Source organism: Protopterus annectens, chromosome 8.part1, assembly GCF_019279795.1.
Source record: "Protopterus annectens isolate FY-2018-M chromosome 8.part1, PAN1.0, whole genome shotgun sequence".
Lineage (NCBI taxonomy): Eukaryota > Metazoa > Chordata > Ceratodontiformes > Protopteridae > Protopterus > Protopterus annectens.
The window spans coordinates 317,203,597-317,219,519 of record NC_056742.1 but is presented as its reverse complement, the minus strand read 5'-3'; the positions used below and the strand labels follow the sequence as shown (position 1 = coordinate 317,219,519).

General features: G+C 41.4%; 1 protein-coding gene across 1 annotated transcript in view; it reads right to left on the bottom strand.

The window, feature by feature from the left end:
- DHX38 (DEAH-box helicase 38) overlaps nt 1-15,923 on the bottom strand; it is a gene marked incomplete in the record, with an annotated part of 1,902,786 nt that overhangs the window by 222,397 nt on the left and 1,664,466 nt on the right. The window contains 1 exon segment of the mRNA XM_044081902.1: nt 4,137-4,271. Within this exon segment, the coding sequence (XP_043937837.1) occupies nt 4,137-4,271 (135 nt within the window).

Sequence of the window (15,923 nt, the reverse complement as noted above, 5' to 3'; positions counted from 1 at the left end):
TTAATGGATTACCACCTATGTGGTAATTTGTGGGCACTTTGTTTTTGCCAAAGGGGATGACTATACACTTTTTGGCGTTTAGCTTGAGGCCATGGCTCTGGCACCAGTTGTTGGGTCCATTCAGTGGTCAGAATGCAAAAGTAATTATATTATTATACCAACTGTACAATTTTTGCATACGCAAACCGCTATGAAAGTAGGAAACTTTTTTCTTTTGAAATTGTTAATATTTGTGATTTTAAATTTTAAAGTAATCTTGATCTAGACCACTGCACTGTCACAAGGAGCCCTGTTGCATATCTGTACATGCAATGACAACTCCTTTACAGCACTGGTCCATCTTCAAAACAAAATGTAACTTAATTTCTCATATTTGTATCACTTACTATAATGAAAAAACAAAATCCAGTCAAGGCACCATGGAAACGAAGAAATCAACACAATTCGAAGATGGAACACGAGCCGGTTTTATTGTAATTTAAAATGCATAAACACAATTCAAAATACAGCGTTTTCATCGCATTTAATCAGACTAACTGTATCTGATGAAGTCTGATTAAATACAACAAAAATGCTGTATTCTGAATTGCGTTTATGCTCTTTAAATTACAATAAAACCAGCTCATGTTCCATCTTCGAACTGTGCTGATTTCTTCGTTTCCATGGTGCCTTGACTGGAATCTGGTTCAAGTTTTACTTTTTGGGTACCAGTTCGAGTCTGTTAGATTTACTATAATGATGAATTACAATTAATAACTGATAATCTCTGTTTATGTATGATTGTTTGTATTCTTATGTATGCTCATATGTCTTCTGATATGTTACCCACATGCTTGTGTGCATTCCTATTATGCATGCTCATGTGCTCTCATATGTTGCCCATAATCTTCTCTTATGTACTGTATTGTTATTGTTATTTGGAGCTTTTCTCCGCAGCCCTCCACTGAAAATGGACTTGTGTCCAGTCTGACTTTCCCGGTAAACAAATGTAAAACAAAACAAAATAAAATAAAAGCAATACTTGAAAAAAAACAAGTAGTCTCAGCACTTACTATTCTGGCACTGTCAGCAAATGCCAAGATAAATTATCAGCAGTAGTTAAGCAGCAAAAAGCAAATGGCAAGTATTGTACTTGATATTTAGAGTTACTGTCAAATTTAGTAATTTGTTTACAAGCTGAATATAGCTTGTCTACCACATGGTTTGGTGGCTTAATCAGTAGCAAAGCACTATGAAAAAGTTAAAAAAATAATGATAGTAAGTTTAACCACAGCTACTAGAAAGAAAGGCATTTCTGATGCAATATATGGTTCATAAGGTTTAGTGTAACTGCTTTACATTGGTCTCTGTGTAATCTTGGAAAATAAGATAGAGATTTTCAGGATGCCAGTGACTCAAAACTGATTCGGACTACAATCTGTAAGGAACAGTGTGTGCCTAATTTTTTTTTCTAAATACTAAAAGCAAACTCTCAGTGTTCTTGACATTCAGTACAAAGTGGCTATCCCACATGTCATACAAGGTCACTATTGCTTGGTCTGACCACAAATGTATTTTCTGAAAAGTGCTGAAGACTGTTTTTCATTCAAAAGTCATTACTAATGGCAAGAAAATAAAAAACACTGTAAAAACTAATACATACATACACAATAATAACAAGAACAAGCTGTAGTTCTCCAAGTATGAAGAATGGATGTAAACACCTGAAAGTTAAGAGGGCAAAACCTCTTTCAACACGTGTTCTCTCATGGACAGTGGAAGGGCCACCAAGTTGAACCACTGCTAAACTCTGCCAGAATAGTTCCATCTGCTACTGGGATATTCAGAATTATTATCAGGTTCTGCTGGCTAAGAATGACTTGCATAAATAGCAGATTTGTAGGAGGTTGAGCAAACAAAACACCTTCAAATCAATTAAGATTGCCCCAGCTCCACAGCATGATGGGATGAAGACAGGATTATACTCTAGACAGCCCACATTCATTAGTAGCATTACCATCTGAGGGTTTGCATATGGGAGACTGAGCATGACCAGGTGATGTTACCTGAATTATCCTCAGGGAAGTAATGTTGCTAGGCCAACAGCACTGGTAACACCTAGCATTGAATGGGTGTAATACCTTGCCCATTTGTTTCATACTGCACTGGATGCACCGGACAGGGAGTTTTCTGCTGAGCCAGCTAGGTGTAGGTGTAGGTGTATGCAAACAACCTCCCCCGACCAGGCAGCTGTGTACAGCCTGCAGGCATGGCCTCTGTGAGACATCAGGTAGCAGGCCCACTCCCATTCAGCCAGCTCTCACTACTGGGGAAACAGATGGTCTGACACAGCTTCGTGGGCAATAAAAACAGACAGTATGGCTCTCCTAGCTCAGGGACACCAAGATTCACATCCCCCCAAAAAGAACAAATGGATCAACTTATGTTTGTAGTAGAGCCATCAGGCAATATTCTTTGAAAGTGTGCATCTGGGGGAGATAAATTAGAAAAGGTTTTTGTCTGCAATACGATCAACATTCAAGAAAAGATCTCTACAACATAAACCTTAAAAGGTAACTAGAAATAAGTAATCTTTGTTCACTATGAGCCACATGGTTAAAATTTCCAAAATAGGAAAGAACAAAAGTGATAACATCACAGTGCACTGGCAAGTATCCATTACTCTGAACTTGCTGTTAAAAAGAATATATATTTTTTTAAGCACTACAGTAGCTGACATTGCTCATGTACAAGGATAAAACCCTGACTACAGCCAAGGCAACCCATGTTAGGATCAACAGCTGAGGCACTTGACAGCATAGGTTGGAGAGGAAAAGTACGTCAATCCTGGAAGGAAATGCAGGGTAAAGTGAGACACAAACAGCTACAATCCCTTGAAAGAGGGGTGACAGTGCACTACACCCCAACAAGCCACTGTCTGCTATGGCAATCATTAGTGAAGACATGGGCAGCGTTCCCCTACAGTAGGAAGGCATGACGAATTCCCTTAATGATGGTGGTAGCCCATCCCTCCACCCAGTGATGGGGTTAGCAATTTAATCAAAATGTTCTCATTGCCAGGATCCTGGCAAGAGAATAAATTCTCCAATGTATTCCTGAATGACAGCTTCTCTGAACAGCTGCCATTTTAGAGGATCTGGGGAATCACTGAGTCATACGCAAGTACTAAGCTAGCTGCCTTCATGGGCCATCTTAAGCCTTGCTAATTTCCCTTTCAAAGGTGAGAATCAAACCTTGTGTTTGTCAGGTAAACACCATAACCATTACGCCAAACCTCTTCCACCTTTAGGAAAGGAATACGCTCAAGTCCAATAGGTGGAGGCTTGACGGTGAACAAGCACAGAGAACCTAGAAAAAAAGCAGCACTGCAGTAAAAACATTTTTTTGTTTTTTTATTAAAAAGTTAAGTGAATCTTTCTTCATGAATAACTCACAGACATGACAGTGGTCACAAGGGCAAGTTAAACATAACGTATGGAAAGAGTTCAGAACAATCAGCCAAACAAAATACTTTTTGGAACCTGGGAGGGAACCTAAAGAATCCAAAGAGAACCCATGCTGTTATGGAAAGCACCTACACCCACTACACATACAAAAGGCAGTACTAAACCTCAAAGCCTTAGGCTGTGAAGTAGAAACAATAACCAATGGAGCCCACCATGCTGTCTTGGTGGCTTGTGATTATACATTTTTTTTCAAAAACAGGGTCAACTATTTGGTATAGAGATTTTGATCACAGATGCCCATGGCACTGACATGCAGCTCAAGCAGAAACTGCAGTAAGTGTCTCACTCCAGCTTGCTGCTCATTCTTGACAGAAAGGGTGACATTTGGGGGGGGGGGCAGAAGTGCAGTTTATTCACTACAGATGCATAGACTATGAGCTTGCCAAATAGTGGCAGAGTGCACTATCTGGGACTGACATTGCACCTGCAAGAGATGATAATATCAGGCTCTGTTGTATGTCTTCCTAGCACGGAAGAATACGGTGTTGGGAGCTTACAAAAAAAATCTAACACCTGCTGAATGACACTGACTCATGCTTTTGCCTCCTTGTTGAAATGTACTAGGATTACAGGGTCCAGGGAATGAATGGCACTAAGGGATCCAGAGAGGGCCAAAAAAATGTATCCTACCTTGAGTTTTGCTGCCTGATGAAAGTAAGCTGCACAAATACACTTTCGGACCACATCCCAGTCTGTTCCAGAAGACATTACGCTCATTCGCTGCTGGACCATAATGTCTTTCAGCTGAGCCCGCACTTCACGCACCTGAGAAAGCAAAACATTTTTGAGAGGCCAAAGCTTACAGACAGACAGGCAATCTTAACAGTTTTCAACTGCTCTCAAAACAACATTAACATTGACTGACAAATCTCCTAAAACATAAAACTCTAAAAATTAGACAACCATCGGTCATTGTGGGACTACAAAAATTCCTAAAACTAGAAAACAGGAAAAATTCAATGGATAATATGCAAAAGGCTAAAAATGGAGCAATGGATATTGTCTTAAAGTCAATGCCACTTTTGGTAAGCAAGAACTTGTAGCAGTAAACAGTTTTTGACAAATACTAATCCCAAGCATTTGGAAAACAAGCTGGATGAATTAAAGTGCTCTTGCCCTGTTCTGAATCAAAGAAAAAGTCTGTGGTCCTAGTGGATACAGACAGGATCTTTCAGACTTGGAGTAAACAAAAACAGTTTCAGTACAGAAAGTGAAGTAAGCATCTACAAGGTAAATATCTTGAATTTCTTTTCTTTAGAAACTTATTCAATCTGCATAGGTCTAAGAGTCTCTAGAGTCACCTTTATTCAAACTACAAACAGCCAAGAAAAGAAACCCTTCCTGTGTTTCTCAAAAATGTCTATCTGTATGGCTCAGCATATTTTTCTGAGTGTTTTTACCATTGTGCTTGCCACCCATAAGGCCTCTGTCAACAGTATTCTGCTTATCCATTCCACAGTACTACGGAAATACCCCAGTAAAATTGGGGAGGGGGAGTGAGAGCCATCATAAAGACAGACATGGTGGTTGACTGTGAGCTTGCCAGCACTGTGGCAATGAAGGAGTTTCTATGGTCTAACTCCACCCTCTGGGCAGGACAGTCAGCTACCCCACAATGCCTTTCCATTTTAACTGCTTGCTCCAGTACACTCGTTAATGAAGGGTACCAGTAGGCAGTGGCTTAGTGACCTGACACCTGCCTTCAGGATACATACCTTAATACCACACCCGACTGTATACATTCTGCTCTGTCCCATTAAGCCTCCTCAGGATGGGCAAATGTATCCTCCTCCAACACCACCATCAAGAACCTAAACTGCTAAATGAACTTTGGTCACCTGGGCCATTATAAGGGCTTTATTCTTCACGTCACTGGAGATGGCTTTCTCTAATGCTAGACTGAAACTAGGGTCATGACAAGATGCAGCATTATTATTTGATCTCATAATATAGGAGGCATTCACAGGACTGGAGGGAAGGTCCAGAACTCTATGGCACAGTCTGCAAAGGAAACTTCTCTTTATCAATCTATCTACAACTAGTCCCAACCAACCAGTGAGATGATGCATACACTCTGATTACAAAATAATCCAACATCATGCTTTCGTTACCATCAGGAGATAGCTATGGACTGCAGTCCATTTACATACTCCACTATTACAAAGAGAAACTAATTTAGACCAATGACTTGATTTTGCAAAGGAGTAACAGATGCCCTGCAACTTGTAAAACCTACCTGGCTTCTACAAAGCCAGAGGTAAGAAGTCCACTTCCAGGGGTGCATTTTCAAATGCCTAGAATAGAAAAGGCCAATAGCCACTGTCTCAAGTAATTCAATACCCAGAATGTACAGATATAATTTATGTGACTCTGAGATATCCTTTGATCACAATATGAATACTCCCGCATTCATTTAAGGTTTCCCCAAAGGAGATGTCCCTGGAGGACAGCCCAAGAAGAAAGCCTCTTTTTTGTACAAATCATAGCATAAAAGTTAGGAGATCTGGGTAGTATGACAGGTATTCCTTATCTAAATCTAAGTCCAAGGAGTCTAAGGGGAGACTCTCTCTACCATTCAACTGGAGAAACCACTCCTGAGGTTGATTGTTAGGTCACAACAGGAATGATCCTTTGCTTTACAATCATCTGCAGATGAAAGAAACAGAGGCTGTGAAAAGGATCTGTGGGAAGGTAGCCTGTCTTCAGATGCTGGCCCCTGCATTACCTCAAATGAAGGGTCTTCTGAGAGAGAATTCACCTTCCCGGAAATAAGAATAAAAAAAAAGGCCTACATACACTAGGATATATAAGATCTCATGCTGGGAGAACCACTCCTGTGGCACTGCAAATATGTGTACAAAAAGAATGTTGATCACAAATACCTGAAAAATGGCATTAAGATTCCACCCTTTACCTGAAGATGCCAGACTGGATGCAAGGAACATAATCCCACACACACTGCCTCCAAATGGGCTAGGAAAGGTGGGGGCAGTGTTCTCATAGTTTGTGTAAATGGGGTTAGATATTACAGCATCTCATTAACAATAATACCCTCAAACCCTGGTAATGTCACTGCAGTCTTTTTTCTCTACCTGCTGGCTCCTTAAACACAATTTTTCTTTACATGTTCTACCTTTCTATATCCGAGTTCTTTGGGGATGAGCTTCTCGCCACTCAGACAGCAATCATGCTGGAAGAGGGGAGCACGTCCATTGCATTACTGCCAGTAACTTCTTGTATTTGAGAAAGGCCTAAAAATTATATGCTTGACAAAGGGGTGGTAAATTATGATCCTTAGATTGATCTGTCTTCTGTAGGCACACCTGGTACTATTTTTTCTACTGGGATATCATGGACCCCACAAAAACACTTGACCACATTATATAATATGAACTACGCTATACATTACACCATTGATCACAAAAGCAGCAGCAACTGAAATGAGAGATTTCCAAACTTTGCATTTTATTCACTGGAAGTCAGATGAAACAGACTAAAGTACAGGTGTAAGAATAAGAATGAAATGAAAATTATGAAAGCTGTTCTCCCTTTTTTGAGCATTGCTTGGATGGAAGTCTTGGGCAGTAGAAGAGTCTGTTGTATAAGAGGTATAACGCTTTAAATGCTACTGCGCTAACTACAGGAAGCTGCACGTCATGTAGCAAATTCATCTAGAAGAGAAGAAGAAAGATATTCTATTTAAAATCAAATATGGCTCGAAACAGAGAAGGATAACATAGTGGAAAATTATTCCAACTAAAACCACCATAAAGCTTTTCACATCACGTTAGAATATAGTACATTCTACTTAGTCAAGGTAAAAGATGGACACTTTTGTCAAATTATAAAAATTAAAAACATAGCTTAGTGGTCCTTGGTGAAGTGAAGCACAAGCCCTCTCTCAGTGAACTGTCAAAGTTCAGGCATCCTGTGACTTAATATAACCGCTCTTGCAATTGCACAACCTAAGAGAAATCTTATATTGTGAAAGAATATTCTGTAGATGCACCAGAACTCAAAGGACTGTTAATATAACCTTCAAGGAAACATAGTAGAAAACAGGAAATTTGGGGCTCAGAAATTCTGTTTGTTCCTCACTGTGAGTGGATTAGCCAAGAAGCCTGAAAAGTACAGTGTACCGCATTTTTGCATGTCACTAGAAAAAAAAAAGCTTTAACAGTATTTAATTCTTAATGGCTGTTCTTCAGCAGAAAAAAGAAAAAAATAGTAAAAGTTTGTGAATTACTGTAAGTTTAGAAATATTAGAGCTTTGGCCGGCTAACATCTACCTGAAATCAGCTGGACGTATAAGTGAATTTAAGTACACTTATCTGCTCTTTTTCAGAGTACTGTATTTAATTTATTTATTTATGTTTTTCATTGAATATTAACTCAACTGAAGTTGTGGCTGTCTCTCTACAGAGTACTTTTTAGAATTTCTGGGAGTACTTTTTAGAATTTCTGTGTAGCCATTGACAGCAGTGGGGGGTAGTTTCAGCTCATCACTGACATTCTGTCTTGCCTTACATAAGTGGTACATTTTGAGTTATCTCTGCTTAATATCAGAGCTTTGGCTGGCTAACATCTACCTGAAATCTGGACGTATAAGTGAATTTAAGTACACTTTTATCTGCTCGTTTACATACAGTACTGAATTTAATTTATTTATTTGCGTTTTTCACTGAATATTAACTCAACTGAAGTTGTGGCTGTCTCTCTACAGAGTACTTTTTAAAATGTCTGTGTAGCCACTGATAGCAGTGGGGGGTAGTTTCAGCTCATCACTGACATTCTGTCTTGCCTTATATAAATGGTACATTTTGAGTCACCTCTGCTTAATATCAGAGGTTTGGCCGGCTAACATCTACCTGAAATCAGCTGGACGTATAAGTGAATTTAAGTACACTTTTATCTGCTCTTTTGCATATAGTACTGTATTTAATTTATTTACTTGTGTTTTTCACTGAATATTGTGGCTGTCTCTCTACGATTAGTTCCCCACCCACCCTCCCTGTTCTTGTTTTGGGGTTAATGTTCATTGGTTGATATCTGATGGCTTTGAAAATGTCCCGCCCCTCTTGTAGATTTGTATTTGGATACTCCTTATGGGCCCATCTCATTTGCTCACTCAATTGAGTGCAGTGAAATCATATTCTGATTTCAGGCACTCCTACTGTGTACAAAGAGAGCATTTGGGAAGGACAACCCCTGTAGCCTCTTAATCCTGCTCTGTTCCCTCCCTAAAAAAAAAAAAAAAAAAATATATATATATATATATATATATATATATATATATATATATATATATACATACACACACACACACAAACACACACACACACATATATATATATGTTATTCAGCTGCTCTTACTGTAACTGTCTTAGTTACTCTTCTGTGTGCAGTTATCTGTTCAGTCACTCTTACTCTTCACTTATTACTGCTTGTTAGTAGTCTTCTAATTTACTGCCTTCTGCACTTGTTTTTTAGTCATTTGTTAATTTAATTGCATTTATTTGAACTGTATTTGCCGCAGTGTTGCTACATACTCGGGTGTGCTGGCCTTCACTACAATTTGAATTGTATTTTCTGCTGTTTTAGCTGCTTTTCTGTAAAAAAAAAAAAAAAAAAAAAAAAAAATTCTAAGCTTGTTTCCTGCCTTTCCTGTAACTAGTCAAGTCCAGATACAGACTTGCTGTATCCAGGACTGTTGGTAAGCTTCTGAGCCCCCCAAGCCTTTCTGTGTTGAAGGAATCTTTCTAGCTTATCAGTGAGAGTGGTAAGCACTAGGTAGCCTATCTACCACGGGAAGAGTGGGTTTTGGCCCTGAAATTGTAGTTCATTGGCCGTTTGGGCAGTTTTTCCATCTCTTTCTACTTTCCTGTTAAAAGTCTGTTTTGCGTTTGGTCCCTGCCTTTCCTATAACTAGTGTAGTCCAGGTACAGATTTGCTGTATCCAGGACTGTTGGTAAGCTTCTGAGCCCCCCCCCCCAAGCCCTTCTGTGTTGGAGAGAAGCCTTCTAGCTTATCAGTGGGAGTGGTAAGCACTAGGTAACCTATCTACCACAGGAGGAGTGGTTTCTGGCCCAAAAAATATAGTTTATTGGCCGTTTTGGAAGCTTTTCCATCTCTTTCAACATTCTGATTTAAAAGTCTATGTTTGCGCTTGTTTCCTGCCTTTCCTGTTACTAGTCTAGTCCAGGTACAGATTTGCTGTATCCAGGAATCTTTGTAAGCTTCTGAGCTCCCCAAGTTTTTCCATGTTGGAGGGACGCCTTCTAGCTTATCAGTGGGAGTGGTAAGCATCAGGTAGCCTATCTACCACATGAGGAGTGGTCCCTGGCCCAGAAATTGTAGCTATTGGCTGTTTGAGCAGTTTTTTCCCATCTCTTTCAACTTTCTGGATTGAAAGCAGCACTTGTGCCTGTTTCCTGCCTTTCCTGTAACTAGCCTAGTCCAGTTACAGAGTTGCTGTATCCAGGATTGTTAGTAAGCTTCTGAGCCCCCCAAGCCTTTCTGTGTTGGAGGAAGCTTTCTAGCTTATCAGTAGGAGTGGTAAGCACTAGGTAGCCTATCTACCACGGGAAGAGTGGATTTTGGCCCTGAAATTGTAGTTCATTGGCCGTTTGGGCAGTTTTTCCATCTCTTTCTACTTTCCTGTTAAACGTCTGTTTTGCATTTTGTCCCTGCCTTTCCTATAACTAGTGTAGTCCAGGTATCAGATTTGCTGTATCCAGTACTGTTGGTAAGCTTCTGAGCCCCCCCCCCCAAGCCCTTCTGTGTTGGAGAGAAGCCTTCTAGCTTATCAGTGGGAGTGGTAAGCACTAGGTAACCTATCTACCACAGGAGGAGTGGTTTCTGGCCCAAAAAATATAGTTTATTGGCCGTTTGGGAAGCTTTTCCATCTCTTTCAACATTCTGATTTAAAAGTCTATGTTTGCGCTTGTTTCCTGCCTTTCCTGTTACTAGTCTAGTCCAGGTACAGATTTGCTGTATCCAGGAATCTTTGTAAGCTTCTGAGCCCCCCAAGTCTTTCCATGTTGGAGGGACGCCTTCTAGCTTATCAGTGGGAGTGGTAAGCACTAGGTAGCCTATCCTCCGTGGGAAGAGTGAGTTTTGGCCCAGAAATTGTAGTTTATTTGTCCGTTTGGGCAGTTTTCCATCTCTTTCAACTTGCTGGCTTAAAAGCCTACATTTGTACTAGTTCCCCGCCTTTCCTGTAACTAGTCTAGTCCAGGTACAGATCTGCTGTATTCAGGACTCTTTGTAAGTTTCTGAGCCCCCCAAGAGTTTCTGTGTTGGAGGGAAGCCTTCTAGCTTATCAGTGGGAGTGGTAAGCATTAGGTAGCCTATCTACCACAAGAGGAGTGGTTCCTGGCCCAGAAATTGTAGCTATTGGCCGTTTGGGCAGTTTTTTTTTCCATCTCTTTCAACGTTCTGGTTTAAAAGCTGCACTTGCACTGGTTTCCCACCTTTCCTGTAACTAGATTAGTCCAGATACAGAGTTGGTGTACACAGGACTGTTGGTAAGCTTCTGAGCCCCGCAAGCCTTTCTGTGTTGGAAGAAAGCCTTCTAGCTTATCAGTGGGAGTGGTAAGCTCTAGGCAGCCTGTCTACCATGAGAGGAGAGGTTCTTGGCCCAGAAATTGTAGTTGATTGACCATTTGGACAGTTTGTCCGTCTCTTTCAACTTTCTGGTTTAAAAGACCACATCTGTGCTTGTTTCCCATCTTTCCTGTAACTAACCTACTGGATAGCACTAGAAAGCATTAAACTGATACAAGCCTTCTAGCTTAGAAGAGAGACTTTGGAGTGGTTAAGTATCAGTTTTCTGTACTTTCTTGCTGTACTTAACTGTTTTCTGCCTAAACGCAGATTTTTCAGCGTTTATTGTGATTTAAAAGCTTGTTTTTTTCACATATTGTACTTACTTGACTGCCTGCACTTTTAAAAAGTTGTTTTTTGTTTAAATAATTTAACTGTTGTAGGCTACACACTAAAGTGTGACAGCTTTTTCTGATCGTTTGTAGTCATTTAAAGCTGTTTTAAAGTGTATTTTTTTACTGTTTTTGCCTTATCTTTTTCAAAAAAAAAAACAAAAAACAAAAAAATTCCTTGTTTCCCGCCTTTCGAAGCTAGTATAGTCCATTTTTCAGGCTAGTGCTGAATTCAGGGCTGTGATACTAGTTTCTGAGTTGCCCATACCTTACTTGGATAGAAGGAAGTTTCTCTGTTCACCTGTGAGAGAGGGGAGCTTTGAGCAACCTATCTGTCCCAGGAGGAGTGGTTATAGCCCAGAAGTTAGTAGTTTATTGGCCATTTTGGGCTAATTTCTCTCTCTTTCATTTCCCTACTATAAAAACCGGTTTTGCAAACCGGGCAGTGCTGGTTAGCTACGGTTAAATTATTCCTGGCTCCACTAAGTCTCCTCTTCAGTTTTTCCCTTGAAACTAGTCTAACTCTCAACCTAAGCACTCAAAAAGCATCTTACAGCCCAGCACTTGCTCAGATCTAATAGCAAGCACTAGTATACCCTGACACTGATTGTCCAGCAGGGGCAAGGCTCTTTATTCACTCCTTACCAACCAAGCGACTAAGCAGCTCACCCTACTATTCAGGCATGACCCAAAGGGCAATTTCAGGTGCACTCTCCAGTCCAGCTGGTGAATCTGGGTACCTGAGGAAATGTTAAAACTGCCTCATGCACACAGACAACCCTCTCCTCCTACCACAAAACACTAACATATGTGAGAGATGTAATTATACAGCCAAATTGGATGCTAAGTTGTCTCCACCCAAGACTGGAACAGACAGTCAAGAGGAGAAGGTTAACACTTGCACCACACTTCCAGCCGCACAGAGACCTACTAAAACAGCACTGGCAAAAAGTACACAAATACACAAAATCATACTCGGAGGCTCTACATAAAAACCTGCAAAAGCATCAGAGACCTCCAAATCAGACACCCAAACAACCTGCACTTCCAGTCATAAACCAGACAACACATAACACACAAAATCAGTGTGCCACACAATCACAACCCTTAAGGCGAAATAACATACCTAACACACTAGTAATAGGTGACTCTATAGTCAGGCACACTGACGTCCCACTCACTAGGCTGGAAAAACAGAAGGTTACTATTAGTTGCCTGTCAGGAGCCAGAAACTGCCACATAACACAAGCACTCAGGTCATTCCAGAACAAGTACAAATATGACTCTGTCATTGATCATGTTGGTGTGAATGACCTGAGACGTACCTCCCTGGACTACATGAAAAGAGACATGGAAGAGCTCTCTGATCATGCAGCCCAGGCTGGTATGACCCTGACCCTGGGTAGCATCCTGCCCTCACCAAGAATGATACCTCAGTATAAAGAAAAATTATCAGTTTCAACAATTGGCTAAGCTTCTGGTGTCATTCAAAGGGGATCCAGTGTCTGTCAGCCTGGGACAACATGCTCAACAAGCCGCGTTGCTTCGCAAGAGATGGCTTGCACCTGTCACCCCTAAGCTTTCAAATACTGACCAAGGCTCTTGCTGCCCCCACAGTGCCTTTTTTAGGCAAGGCTCAAAAGTCAAACCCATCCCCATAAACAGCACAATTAACAAAAAACTGAGGGTTATGCTACTCAACACCAGGAGTTTAAATCTCAAAATGCACGCGCTCGAAGCACTCCTCAGTATGGAGTACGTCGACATCTGTGCAGTAACTGAAACCTGGTTCAAGGCTCCAGAGAGCACCCCAGCACTACCAGGCTACAACTCATATCACACGTTTCAGCCACAGAACACGGACCGAAACACAAAAGGAGGGAGTGTATCCATATTCATCAAGGATACCTACACCTCCAGGTTAGTGGCGCAGCATGATACCTCTGAGATCATCCATGTGCAACTAACATCTGGCAAATCTGCAATGCAAATTGTAGCCTGCTGCAGATCACCCTCCATGACCTAGGACCACCACTCCACCTTTCTGGAGACATTGGAAAACATGAAGGTCCTACCAAACACCCTGATATTGGGAGATTTCAATTACCCTACCATTCACTGGGAAAACTACTAGAGTACAAATTCCCAGGCCCAGTGCTTCCTGGAATTCATCAACTCAAACACCCTGGATCAGCTGGTAAACTCCCCTACCAGAGGTGAAAACATATTGGACCTGGTCATCACCAACATGGGCGACAGGTGTTCCACACCGGAGGTCAACCCATCACTGGTTAGATCAGACCATAAACTAATCACTCTGGATGTCCACACCCCACCACCCGCAACTAAGGAAACCACAGTAAAAAAAAATTCTAAAGGAAACTTCACCTTACTTAAGACAGAGGTGATAAGTTTCACAGCCCCCACGTTAAAGGATAACACTGCCCAAGATGCAGAAACCTTTACACATGCACTCCATGAGCACCTACAAGACTGCATGGATCGTGCCATCCCTAGTAAAACCAAGACTCACTCCTCTAAGAGAAGGAAACCAGTTTGGTGGACCCCTGCAATAAACAAGCTATACAATAGGAGGAGGAAACTAGTTCAGAAAAAAAGCAAATCCCAAGAAGGAAAGACATCCCTGATCAGCATCAGTAAGAAACTAAGGTCCCTCATGAAATCATCCAAGGCTAACTTTGAAAGAAAAGTAGCCAAGGATTCAAAAGATAACAGCAAAGCCTTCTTTAGCTATGTTAAGAATCTAAGTGGCAACTCGCAGATATGCACTGAACTAGTGCAAAATAGCACAAAATATACTGAACCTACTGATATTACCAACATCCTGGCAGATAGATTCAGTGCAAACTTCACCCCTGTCTCACCTCCAAAAGGGTCCACAACAATACCGGAAAAGTGTAGTGTCCCAAAAATCACAGATGCACAGGTGAAAACAGCCCTTTCAAAAGCCAAAAACACAGCGAAAAATGGGACCAGATGGTGTCCCACGCTGCGTCTTGCACGAACTAGAGAACAAACTAACCCCCACCTAAATACATTGTTCAACCTCAACCTCTCCAGAGGCTACATGCCCGTAAAATGGCGCACAGCAACGGTTATTCCTTTCCACAAAGAAGGGGCCACAACTGACCCTGGTAACTATTGCCCATAAGCCTGACTATCCTGGTCTGCAAGTCTATGGACTGCATCATCATGGAACTCATTAACAAAGACAATGGGAACCTCCAAACACTTGACCTGACCCAGTTCGGCACTTTGTTAAGGGCAGATCATGCCTACTAAACCTGGTTGACTTCTTCGAGACAGTCACCAAGGCCACAGACGAGGGAAAGGTGGTACACACAGCCTACCTTGACCTCGCCAAGGCTTTCAACACCATTCCCCACTTGGGTATTACAGAAAATCTCAATAGCCTGAACATAAACCCCTACGTCACGAGATGGGTTGCCAACTGGGTTATAGACAGAACTCACACGGTAAGAAGAGAGGGCTCCAGGTCCGTCTCTAAACTAGTCACAAGTGGTGTCCCGCAAGGCTCAGTCCTGGGACTCCTACTGTTCGGCATATATTTCACAGAAGTACAGGCAAACACAGGAGGACTATGGCTAACCAAGTTCACCGATGACTGCAAACTGGGAGCCATAATTGACTCTCCGGCTGACACGAACATCCTCCAAAAGGGCCTTACTGAGACGGACACGTGGTGTCAAAGTCATAGCCTCAAGCTAAATGCCAAAAAATGCATAGTCATCCCATTTGGGAAAAACAAAATACCCACGAATTACCACATAGGTGGCAGCCCCATTAATACAGAAGAGGTAATAAGAGATCTAGGGACCCAGGTAGATAGAAATCTCTCCACGATACCACAATATAAAAAAATAAGCAAAAGTACCACTCAGCCAGTTGAAATAAGTAGCAAAATAAACTTCTATAAACACACAACAGATTTATTAAAACCAATCTCTAGCACTTCGGCCACAGCCTTCTCGGAGTACTCCGAGAAGACTGTGGCCAAAGCGCTAGAGATTGGCTTAGACAGTAATCTCTCCTTTGACAATCATATTGCCAAAGTAGTTAGAAAATCCTTCTATGTGGCCCATCTAATTACTAAAGGGTTCACATCTAGAAATAAAGAGGTTATAGTGCCCCTCTACTCGTCACTCATTAGACCCATTATAGAGTACAATGCCCCATTTGGGATGTACCTCAGAAGACACTTCCAACAGCTGGAAAGACCACAAAAGTACCTCACCAAAAGGGTTACTGGCCTCAAACATATGTCCTATGCAGCCCGACTGAAAAAACTCCGGCTGTACTCAGTGGCAAATCGCTTACTCAGAGGTGATCTCTGCCTGACTTACAAAGTCATGTCCAACTCAGAATTGATGGACATGCTCCACCTAAAGAAATCCAAGTCACTACGAGCCACACGCTCTTGTGAGCTAAACCTCGCCAC